Source organism: Fistularia commersonii, chromosome 20, assembly GCF_037954325.1.
Source record: "Fistularia commersonii isolate RoL2024-O1a breed Wild chromosome 20, RoL_Fcom_v1.0, whole genome shotgun sequence".
NCBI classification, from domain to species: Eukaryota; Metazoa; Chordata; class Actinopteri; order Syngnathiformes; family Fistulariidae; genus Fistularia; species Fistularia commersonii.
In genome coordinates, this window is record NC_141303.1 from 7,404,464 (window position 1) to 7,417,099 (window position 12,636).

The 12,636-nt window shown below is 45.1% G+C and overlaps 1 protein-coding gene across 3 annotated transcripts in view; it reads left to right on the forward strand.

Moving 5' to 3' along the window:
• Positions 1-5,342: 5,342 nt before the first annotated feature.
• The window catches only part of LOC147222776 (prospero homeobox protein 1-like), a 31,173-nt gene continuing 23,879 nt past the window's right edge, over positions 5,343-12,636 (forward strand). The window contains exons 1-2 of one of the 3 annotated variants that reach the window (XM_086167163.1): positions 5,343-5,612; positions 10,264-12,324. In XM_086167163.1, coding sequence (XP_086023289.1) covers positions 10,330-12,324 — 1,995 coding nt within the window. In that variant the 5' untranslated portion in view covers positions 5,343-5,612; positions 10,264-10,329. Of the gene's footprint in view, positions 5,613-6,898; positions 7,061-7,304; positions 7,360-10,263; positions 12,325-12,636 lie in introns of those variants that run through there. The other 2 variants (XM_086167161.1, XM_086167162.1) reach the window with 2 other exon arrangements.

The following is a 12,636-nucleotide window of genomic DNA, read 5'->3' on the forward strand; positions in this document are numbered from 1 at the left end:
TACTGATTACAGTTACAATTGTTTATCTTACGATGTGAAAGAAGATTGCATTAGAGATGTGTTAAAAGATGTTATGAAAGAGTGATGAAAGATCTTAACATCATAGTTCTTCTCTCATAATTGGGACTGTAGTTCCCGTTGCGCAAAAGCAGGGAAAAATGGTTATAAACCGAAAAAAGAAACGAGTGAAACATCTCAATCGGTGTGAAGTATTTTTCAGGGCGCAAAAAATGACACAGCAAACAGTCAGTATAGCCAGATAATAACTCTAAAATGATGTGTCATATCAGCTTCTGCTGACCTCCGTCACCAGAAGACTTAGAAACATTGCATGTTTCACATGTCGCCGGAAGTACTTCATTTTACTGCTGAATTTGCACATTTTAAATAACCACTGCATTTTTACGTCATTAAGTGCTGGAGGGCAGCATGATAAGAGTTAAATATCAGTATCGGTGTCACTCATCGGCACAAATGGAATTGGCACGTAACATGTCTGATAAAAACTACAATATTATTTCTCCCTCATTTTAAATGTAGATAAATATATCGGCCCAGGCTTAAAAGATCAGTGACTGTTAGCGTTTCCTTCGTGAGAGATTTTATGAGATTAATTAAAAAGAAATAGTCGGTAAGTCATCGAACACTTTAAGCAGGTGTCTTTTTCTTGTACCGATTGAAACGTCGTTCAATCCGAAAATACGGAAGAGAGCATCCTGTAGATATTGTACTTTGAGTCCAGTATGAAACATCAGTAGAATTCAAATGACATAGGAAACACTGCGGCAAGTGTTCTATTTCACTTTCAATCAACAGGTAGCAGACCGACCGTCTCCTCAGACAATATGCGGCTCCACATCTCTGTGCAGCCAAATTATAATGACGTAACCCTCGCCCTGACCTCGCCTAAGGCTGCCAAAGCTCCTCTGGTGTGAAAGGTCAAGAGAGGTCACCAGTGAAAGGCCACTCTGGTATGGAGGGCCTGCTGGGTGCTCGGCCAAATACCCCCACTGGGGTTCAAGGGTTACAAAGATACATGAACTGGACAAGAGGGTGCCAACAGGTACAAGATGTGTGAATGTGTGCTGTAACAGGAGAGCTGACTGTTGCAGTGAGCTAAACTTATAACCAGAGATTAATGTAAGGTTGTTAAGGACCCTTCCACATGTCAGAGTCTATAAAAAGCCTCACTTTACAGAAAGAGGCAGAGGCAGGTAATCCATCTCTTACTCCTGTCAAAAGCAGGTTTGCACGTGTATACATGTTAAGCAACCATATATTCAACAACTATTAAAAACTCATTACCATTTGTTTTATTCGAAGCACCCTGCCCCCGTGCATCTACCCTTAATGTATTTTCCATGAGTCTTTTTTTTTTTTTCCCTTTCAGATTTAATTTAGGTACTCTTTGATTTTATGACTCGCCTCTGTTATTGTAGGATATCTTCTCCCTTTCTTGTAATTTTATTTTATGACATGGACTGAATGGAGAACAATACACCCCTCGGGGAGCACCACTTACCTACACGCCAACAAACATAATTACCAGCGATCAGAAGGGCGAAAACAGACCGACGCTTATCTGCCACCGCCTGCGTTTCTCTCTCTCTCTCTCTCTTTCTCCCTCTCTCTCTCTCTCTCGCTCCTTTTCTTTTTATCTTTAAAAGCAGAATAGTCCCACTGGTGGGCGATTACAGCGGAAATAGACATGGAATTGAGTTTCTGCCACACTTAGAAAGGAAGTGTGAGAGGAAAATGATAATGTATGACGTCAAACAATGTCATCATTCAGATTTCACTTAATTAACAGCTACATTTTAAAGACTGTCTAATTTGATTTATTCAAGCGGCTCTACTCGTGTATGAGACAAAAGTCAAATCAACTTCCACTAAGGAAATCTTGGAAGGATGGCGGATGTGGCACAATGGAGGGGAGACGGAAATCATCATAAGAAATCTTGTTGGAAATTTCAATCCAAGAGCACGGCAAATTAAAATGATCACATTAGTGAGAGAAGTGCGGCGTGGGTTGAAAACCGCCCACTGGAGCAGCTGTGACCGTGGCCTTGCAGTGAGTGAAACAAGCCAGAAGTAAACAGCTAAAGTCCTTTCGTGTTTACCAAATAAAGTCCTCTGCTCCGTGTTGACAGGTGAGAGTTCATAGGAGCAAAAGTTGCTTCTCCCCATAACCATCTGCGAGAGGGAGCGTGTGTGTGTGTGTGTGTGTGTGTGTGTGTGTGTGTGTGTGTGTCAGCGGGGGGGGGGGTGGTGGGAATGGGTAAACAGGGAGAGATGCTGAGGGGGTCGTTTGACTTTGAGCAAATAAAGCCCTTATTTCATGGTGCCATTGTTTGTATTAAGGACGTCAGCCTTAATACAGTTCGGAGCGATTTCCGCGTGTCCGCGGCGCGCACGGGCATCTCCAAGGCGCCCCGCGCTCATGTAATAGAGCGCGGGGCGGCGCGCCCACGCTTATCATCTACAGAGGTGTCCGACAAAAGATAATTAAATTAATGAAACAAAAAATAAATGAAATGAGTAAATACTTAAATAAACAAACAAATACATTTATAAAATTTAAAAAAAAAAAAGCCTTGCGAGAATTAATGGTAGAAAGACGAGTGCGTCTTCTACCGGAGAGGAGATCACTTCCTGGATTTCCCGCGGACTAATGATGTGTAACACATTCGGAGTTTTAATGAGTTTGACTGCCGCCATGTTCCCATCAGCCCCACTGAGCAGCATTATTTTAATTGCCTATTATTTCCACTCGGGTCATACATGGATGTTTTATTTAATGTTCTGAGCAAACAATCTTAACAAGGTCTCCCCATGATCGGTGCGTTGCTAAAGCTGAACCACCGCAGGCCGAGGTGTGTGAGGAAAAAAAAAAAAAAAAAAAAAAAAAAAGCTCACAGTCCCACGGGTGTCCGCCCCGCTCGTGGAACTTCCGGTCACCACAGATGCGAATACAGCATATTTGATTTTTGGAGTGTAAGTGAATAAAACGGGCTATAGAGGGACGGTCTCACGCTTTCTCTCTCATACATGCACAGAGAGAGTGAGAGATAAACACAAACACACACATTCTCTCATTCAAACAAACGCTCCCAAATGAACACTTTCTCTCTCTCTCTCTCTCTCTCTCTCTCTCTCTCAATTCTCTCTCTCTCTCTCTCTCTCACACACACACACACACACACACACACACACACACACACACACACCTCCAAAATCACCCCTACTTCTCCCCTGGAAGATGGATCTGGGTCACGGAGAGCTGCACTCTGCCAGCCATCACAGCCAAGATATAATCATACATAATAATAATAATAATATATATGTAAATTGCTGTTATTTCTCAACAACGGTGTAGCCAGATTAGTTTGGGGTCGTCATGGTGTCCAGCAGATTTCTCTCTCTCCTTCTCTCTCTGAAGAGGTTTAGCCTCGACGACAACAAAAGCAAGTGGGAACACGCATGTTCTTTTCCTCCAGCATCACCATCGTCATGTGGAGGATGCAGGCGTTAAGAGCCGGACATGAGGCCCTGTGAGGAGAGTCAGGCGCCTCCTCTCCTCTCCTCTCCTCTCCTCTCCTCTCCTCTCCTCTCCTCTCCTCTCCTCTCCTCTCCTCTCCTCTCCTCTCACCTAAACCTTTTTATTCAGGGACCCGGAGACCTCTCCGGAACAAAACAGCTTTTAGCACCATACCATCTCTTTTGCTTGTGTTTTCCTCACAAATAGCTTTCTATAATCTCTCTCTCTCTCTCTTCCTCCCTCCCTCATTTTAAATAAAAAAAAAGGATGTGAAAAGATATGGAGCTTCTGCGGGAGCTCATCAAGTCATTATCTGATTAAGCCCATTTTTATAAGGAAAAAAAATAGTGCTGTCAAGAGATTCGTTCATCTCTCACAAAATCCACAATTTCAATCAAATAATAATAATTGTAATAATAATAATAATTGTAATCATAATGTAATAATAATAATAATCTTGGATCGCAGTGAATAGGCAGGGGAACCTCTCCTGGCTCTCCTCCAGTCCGACATACCATCACCACTCTTGTTAGCTGCCACTTCATTATGGTCCGGATGTGATGAAGACGTACTTTTAAAAACACCTCGGGGAGAAATATTGTTTTCACCCCTCCACCTCCAGCCCCCTACTCCACTCCTACCCCCCACCCACCCGTTCAGCATTCGGGGCCCGGCTTCAATAAATATGTCAATAGACGCGGCCGTCGGTCGGTGCGCCGCGCCAGAGCGCATTTATCAGCGCCGGGCATCGAGGTGTGTCCAGCCCCGGTCGAGGGAGGGAGAGTGTGGAGGGGGAGCGGGGGGGGGGGGGGGGGGGGGGGGGTCACTTCTGGAATAAATAGTTGTTCCACCTGGAACTGGGCCGCGATAAGAGCAGCCAGCACGTTTCCTACGCCTCATCCGAGTCTTCCTTTCCCAAACACGGCTTTCTTTCATGCCCTGCCTCCATCCCTCCCCTCCACCTCGGCCTTGTTTTTCCAGCCAGCGCGCAACGCCGGCGCCCCGGGGAGCCGAGGCCACGGCAGCCACGGGGCCGGGACACCTGCCGTGGAAAAGACTCTCTACACGGCTAAAAAAAAAAAAAAAAGAAAAAAAAAAAAAAAAAAGTCTGCTGACTTGGGTTGCGATTTTTGTTCGCACACTTGCTTGCAAAAACACACTTGCTTGCGACATGGAAAAGAGACTCGCCTTTTTCCTCTCTGGCACCTGACCGAAGAGAGAGGGGGGGGGATATGGAAAATAAGATTTCTCGTTAAGTACTTTGGGATCCTGTTTGTTCAGGAGATGAAAAAGGGCGATTGCGCGACGAATGGATGTGAGAGTAAGGGTGAAGTTTAAAAAGAAATACAAAAAAGAAAGGGTTCATCTGATTATACAAACGTTCAGACGTTTGCTGGCGCAATTTAACGTAACGTAATATTATCAACAATGATGATATTTATTAAAGATAATAAGAAACAAAGACGTTTTAAATAATTTCTTGCGCGCCCATTTCAAGGTTTAATCGCAGGAAAGGTGCGCATATATGAACAAACATTAAGTCACTTATTGTTATTATCATCACTATAAACCCTCATAATTATCATCATTAAAATTATTATTATCACTATTATTTGCATTATATCTAGACTCGATAAAAAACACAATCCCATAATGGTTATTTTTTTCATAGCGGGAAAAAAAATCAAGTCCAAAAAGAAATCAAATGATTGGGGAAAGAATTTATTTGTCTACATCACCTGTTGTTCAATTGTTCAGGGCGGGATTTTTAAAGAGAACAAATTGAGAAATGAGCAAATAATAATTTGTAAAAAAAAAACAAAAACAAAACGGCGCTTATCGTGCGGCTCATTTGACGCGTTAGACAGGTTTGTCAGAGTTAAAGGATCAGATGTCAGTGTTCACTGTCACAGGAAAGGGGGTTCGGGAAAAAAGTAAAATAAAATAAATAAAATGTTAGGAGTTGATTGAAACTCTTTGGATCTTCCGACAAAAAAACGCTTCACTTGCGCGACGACCAATCTGAGCGCAACATGCCTTCGATTCGGGGATTATAATCTAGCGGATCAAATCGGTGAGTTTCATACACTCACACACATACACATACACACACGCAAATAGAGGGAGGTTGATCGTCCTCGGATCATCTGAGCGCAGATGCAGGGAAAGAGTCAAACTTTACTGTAACGAGCGACAAACTGCTGGGGAAATATCTCTACATGCCACTCTGCGCCTCCAAAACCCAAGGGACCCGCAAATTTAGGTTCCGGTTTCATCGGATTAAGCGCCGGTTGCGTCTCCAGAATTAAAAAAAATATATGTTACTCACAATCGAGGCTTCAAATTGCTATTACGATGAAAAATAATAGGACTACAATGTCTTACTTTAACGTGGAGATTTGGCAAAAAATGCAAATACTCTGACTTATCTCTTAAATAAGCGAGAGGCAGAGCTATCAATGGTTCACTCGCTTCAAAATTCCAACCAAATGAATGAAAACGTTTGAAAAACGATCTGTAAATATATATTCTCATCCGCTTCCGACAATTCATCGTTTAAACATTGTCCATAATACACTACTTCATCATTACACCTGCTGCTAAACACAAACTTGTAAAATCACAATTAATTTTAATACTTCATGACCCTTATGTGTCGAACAACCCCCCCACCTTGCAGCCTTCCATACATTTATTTTAAATATAGACATAAAAATAAAACAGAAAAAAAAAGTTAATGGGTGTGGAAACGCGCGGAAACCCCGGAGAGGAGCGTATGTGTGTGTGTGTGTTTTCAGTGTCGGAAAGTGCGTGACGGCTCTTACTCGCACAGCCGGCGAAACTGGAAGAAAATGATTAGTAAGGACGGAGACTCCTTTCTGTCCTCCCCCTCTCTCTCTCTCTCTCTCTCCCTCCCTCTCTCTCTATCTCTCTCTCTCTCCTCCCGTCCCCATCCTCTGGTCAAGTTCAGTGCGTTGTCCTCCGAGCTGGACGGACGCTTCTTATTGGTGGGCTGCGGCGGTTACATCACGCTGCTCATGACGCGCACGTCTTCCTGTTTCCTTCAGCCGCGTCTTAAAGTGAATCTTAGTGGCGGAGGAGCGCGCCAGCATCCAGTCCTCTCCATCCGGCGCGCCTCGGAGACGCACACGCTTAGAGTCTCCCTCTCTCTCTCTCTCTATGTCTCTCGCTCTTTTTTTTTATAGTTAAAGCAGAGGATAGAGGGGGAGACCGACGCGCAAGAGCTCTTCTCGTCTTCTAGGTGATATTTTCCCCACGTTTTTTTTTTCTCCCCCTCCCTCCCTCTCTTCTCTTGACGCGCTCGACTTTTATTCCAGCTCTTCCTTCTCCGAGGAACTGTTTTTTTTTTTTTTTTTTTAAATCTTCTCCGGGGTTATCCCCCTCTCTCCCCGTGATAGTCCCCGTTTTTTGTTTTTTATTTTTATTTTTTTTCCGCCGTTGGAGTTGTCATCGCCCCCCCAACTCCCTCCCTCAACCTCCCCACCCCTCTTCATCTGCAGGGTAAGTAACCTTGTCCTCGGATACCTCCCTCTCTGCTTCGCCTTCAGCGCTCCGAGGGGCGGAAAATAAATCCAGATAAACAAATCAAATATCAATAAGGATGAACCGTTTCCCGGCGATCCGCGGCTCGTCACACAGACGGCGTTATTGGTTGTGTTAAGAGTGTCGTGAGCAGCCCGGTGTTGTTGTTTTTTTTTTCCTTTTTTTTTGGGGGGGGGGTTATTGCGAGGATGACTCGTGGATGGAAGCCCAGCCTTCCTCTTCAACACCGCGATCAAGTTGATCTGCAACTTTGCGAAGTAAGTTTAGGAAGTCGTGTGTTGACGCAGCGAGGACGCAGTTATTTTTCGTTATTGATGGAAAATCAGTGTTATGTTGTTTATTTCTGTGTGTGTGTGTGTGTGTGTGAGAGAGAGAGACAGAGAGAGAGAGTGTGTGTGTGTCTTTCTCTTTCTTTCTCTCTCTCTCGCTCGCAAATCGCCGACACCGTGATTTGCTTTGTCCCGCTGGCTAAATAATGTTTTAGACTGGCAAAACGCCCAGGTTGTCACAGAGTGTGTCATATCCGATGTTCCGTGAACGCATCATCTTTCTTTTCCTTCATTTTTCTTCCTCACCAGTGACTTTTTCTCTTTTTTTTGATGTCCGGCTGAGATTGTCGGGGTTGCTAGAGATCAGCTGTGTGTGTGTGTGTGTGTGTGTGTGTGTGTGTGTGTGCGTGCGTGTGTGTGTGTGCGTGTGTGTGTGTGTGTGTGTGCCTGTGTGTGTGTGATTTCTTGGTCCCTCGCCGAGAAGCCAGGTCCCATAGATTACTCAAAGATTACGCAGTTGATGCTCATTTCATAGACAAGCTCAGGAAAAGAGTGATCTGATAAATAGACTGCATCTGATTGACTTATTATTTTATTTTTTATTTTAAGCAGATGTTTCAAAGAACTCTTATAATCAATGAAGTGGAAATAAGGGTTGGAAATAAATAGAAAGTGAAAGTTGGAGAATAGATTTAAAGCACACTGATGACACTTACAGTCCAGACTTCTTTGGAATTGTTGAAAGGTTTTCTTCTTTCACTGAGAGGAAGAGTGAGAGGGTGAATGAGTGAGAGAGTGAGTGTGTGTGTGTGTGTGTGTGTGTGTGTGTGTGAGAGAGAGAGAGAGAGAGAGAGAGAGAGAGAGAGAGAGAGAGAGAGAGAGAGAGAGAGAGAGAGAGAGCATGGGCAAAGGGGGACAGGTGCGCCGTAGGAAAGACAGGTGGTGGTGACTATTTCAAGCACATTGTTGAGATCCAAGGATCAAGTTTTTTGTTTTCCCTTCCTTTTGTTCCTCTTTTCTTGGAGATGAACTGTTGGATGTGGTTCCTGAGCCTTCGGCCAAAGCATTTATTCAGTGATGTTTCTGTCTGAGAGATATGAGTTTTCTGGTTTTAATGTTTCTTAAAAGCCGATGCACTGACATTGTATCCATCAGACTTAAATGTAATAAGTTATAGCATTCGTCAATCTGTATTAACAAAACTTTCGGAGTAATACATCACCGCCACTTATGCGATCCACATTACCAAACACCTTCTAACAATGCCACGAAGCAAAATCTGTGTGTGTGTGTGTGTGTGTGTGTGTGTGTGTGTGTGTGTGTGCTTGCATATGAATTAAGTGAATGTTTGTGAATTTGTTTTGAGGCTTGGTGAATTTTGCTCGTGATTTTTTTCCAACTTACTTTCCACTGACACTGCTAAAATAATTATTTTACATTTTTATCCTTTAAATCATTTGTAAAAGAAGATGGTTTAAATCTAAAAAGTAATTCATTTTTTTCTGCACTGAATAGCTTATATCAGCTTTATATCAGATAAAGGAATAGATCATATTCAAATTATTTGATAATCCAATTCAACTTGTATTCACAGACTACAGGTTCATTTTCTTAAACTCGTATCAGAGTAAATGCAGACCTTTAAGTTCCTTTTTTATAATTTTCACATTCTTTTTTGAGTAAACCACTTTATGCCATCTTTTCTGTTTTTTTCCAAAACACTACCACATTCCCAAAAATTTACTAACATGAAAAATGTCTTGAAATAAGAAATAAATTACACATTTTAAATATTAAACACTTGGTACACGTATTCATTTGTCCCTAAAGCCTTTCAGCGCATTTTGTCGTTGTCTCGTACGACGGCTATCAGTGGAAAGTACCGCTCCTTGTTTAGCATTATTGACGCAGGCCTGTAATGACAAAACGTTTCGCTGTCAGGGGGGCATTTGTGTATTTGTAAGACCGCTTTAAGTTGGTCCTTGCCAGAGCTGACCCTTCTGACCTATTCATTTGAGCAGAATTAACTGCCCTTGCCAGATGAAAAGGCAAACAAAAAACGCAGAAGTGAGCTCATGCTGGCACCAAAATCAATTGGCCTATTTAAGCTTTCTTTTATGTGTAATTCTGCCTATTGCCTAAAAATATCCCGGCCATATTGATCAATGTAAACACGAGGCCTGATTCTGAATTTGCCAATGATTAGATTTGAACATTACGAACATTTGTGGATTCGATTCAAGAACGGCTCATTTCTTGAACGAGGTTTAGAAAAAAGGTTTACAATGACACGGACAATATGCTGCGCCTCTTCGGGTACACTCCCATTTTTTCATCATCTTAACCCTATTTCTTTTTTATCTTATTTTGAGAGTTAATGGACCCTATGGTGGCGCACACCACACAAAACATGGAAATGAGGACAAGTACTTAAGTAATTATCATAATTTTATGCATCTTTGTGTTCCGTGGGAACTGGTTCAGTGTCGCGCGGTGTGTAACAGGGGACAGGATAAAATGTAGGACTTTGCCCTGGAATGTTGAGCAAAGGCCTAATTCTGACCCCATCTCTCTCATTTCCCATACGCCTTTATCACTGGTCTTCACTGGGTAAATATAATCATGGATGCCCCTTTCATTGTAGGATTACATTAGACGGGACTGCCTGCTGGCTTCGAACAAAACTCTACAAGTTAGGTCAATGGACACTTATTTCATTCTCTTGAGGCAGCAGATTTTTTTTTTTTTAAAATCAAAGTCAACTTTAATGTATAAGATATGTTTTCACATTGCGCATGAATGAGAGTAGGTGTCTTATATTTCCAAAAATTGTTTTCCTTTTGCTTAACTTTGAATCTTTGACCCCCCCCCCCCCATCCCCCTCCCTTACAGGTACACAGAGGCTTTGCTCCTAGAGGACTGGCTTTTTGGGATATGGCCCAATAGCAGCAACCCGTGATGCCGGACCATGACAGCGGCTCCCTCCTGAACAGACAGACCAAGCGTAGACGCGTGGACATTGGTGTCAAGAGAACCGTCGGCAGCACGCCCTCCTCTGCAGCAACAGCGACCACTGATAACATTGCACGTGCTAAAGCAGCCATTTTCAGTGCCATGAACTCTCTGAGTTCCCACTCTCACCACGGACCAGACACTGACCCCATGGAGTGCTCCGTTGTGCAACCGCACGGTGGGCCCGGTGTTGTATCAGCCAGCGACAGCGAGTCCAAGTCCAATGTACTCCGAAAGCTGCTGAAGCGGGCCAACTCGTATGAGGACACCATAATGCCCTTCCCCGGCACCACCATCATTTCTCAGCTTCTCAAGAATAACATGACGAAAAATGGACCTGAAAGAGGAGAAAGAGGGGACAGGGGCGAGAGAGGGGATCCCGGCTTTCCTGGCTCAGGGCTCTCCAATACAAGCTCAGATGCTCCCCAGGAGGATGCCTGCAGTAATTCCTCCCATGACAGCACCCCTCAGGAATGTTTGTCGCCGTTCGGTCGTCCTCCGGGTCTGGGCACCTTTGACATTGAACGCCTTAACGACGAGCACCTCCGTGCGAAGCGAGCTCGTGTAGAGAACATTATTCGTGGGATGAGCCATTCGCCAAGTGTGGTGGTACCTGCTGCTTCCCGCCATGAGCGTGACCACGAGATGGACGGGGAACGGGAAATGGATCTGGACTGCGCACCTGCTCAGTCTCAGCAGCAGGCCCCGAGCAGCCCGCGAGGAGGCGAAGTGTGTAGCAGTAGCAGTAGCAGCCGGGAGAACAAGCGTAAGCAGCGTCTGCCTCAGCAGCAGCAGCAGAGCTTCACCCAGCTCGTGTGCCAGAGGAAAGAACAGAAGCAGGAGGAGCGACGACAACTGAAGCTCCAGTTGGAGGACATGCAGAAGCAGCTACGCCAGCTACAGGAGAAGTTCTTTCAGATCTACGACTCTACCGATGACTCAGAACACAATGACCTCCACAACGACCTCCATAATGACATAGGAAACATGTCCGAGGATAGTCCGGTCAGATCCGATAACGGCGGCGACGACCGGGGCGGCGATGACTTGCGCTCCGACAACGAGATGTCCGATCTGGACCCGGGCCATTTTCTGGACAGAGCACGGGCGTTGCTTCAGGAGCAAGCTCTGCTCGGGGATGGAGAGAAGCCAAGAAGAGAGGGCCTCGGCCGGAGCAAAGGACAGGGAGGTCCAGGTGCCTCCATGCATGCTGAGGGTAAACAGCTGGCAGAAACCCTGAAGCAGGAACTCAATTCGGCGATGACCCAGGTCGTCGATACAGTGGTGAAGGTGTTTGCCAAGCCTCCTCGCCCCACACCTCAGCAGGCCTTTCCCCCGCTTTCCTTACCTCCGGAAAGGTTCCCCACTGCCGTAAATGGAGACAACCCAAACTTCCACACGGCCAACCAGAGGCTTCAGTGCTTCGGCGATGTCATCATTCCCAATCCGCTAGACTCCTTTCCTGGAATGCCTGGGATTCCGGGTGCTGCAAATGACCAAACTGAGGCACTGCCTTTAGTTGTGAGGAAGACACCCAGTGAGCACCACCACCAGTCCTCAGCTGTGGGTGCTCATGGCGGTCACCACCACCCCTCTCTTCATCCCTCCTCTCTCTCTGCCTCCATGGGTTTTAGTCCCCCATCCTTCAGACACCCCTTTCCTCTCCCTCTCATGGGTTACCCTTTCCAGAGTCCCCTCGGTGCACCCACTGGCAGCTACACGGGCAAGGACCGTTCCTCACCGGACTCCATGGACCTGTCTCGGGAGACCACCAGCTTGCGGACCAAGATGGCATCAAGTCACCACCTGGGGCATCATCATCGCTCTTGTTCACCAGCCCACCCGGGCAGCACAGCAGAGGGCCTTTCCCTGTCCCTTATCAAGTCCGAATGCAGCGACTTACAGGACATGGCTGACATCTCACCCTACTCAGGCAGCAATGTATCCTTTCAAAAGTTTGGGCGGTGAGTGAATGTGTTTCGATTGCGAAAGGGAGGCGAAATTCAAGATGTTTTAACCTGTCCCGTTGAGCCCGACGGTCCGCGCATCGTTAGCCGTTATTCGGATTTCAAATTGAAATTTGACGGATAGACAGGTGCGAGTCTCTACTTCGAACCTCAAAGCAAGTCTTTCTGAAACTAGAAATTTTGTGATGAATCATTTTTCCTCCCACTGCTGTTCTCAGCTCCATTGTACTACATTGTTGCATTTATTTTTAAACTCATACCTCTCTTTCTCTCCATCTTTTCTTCC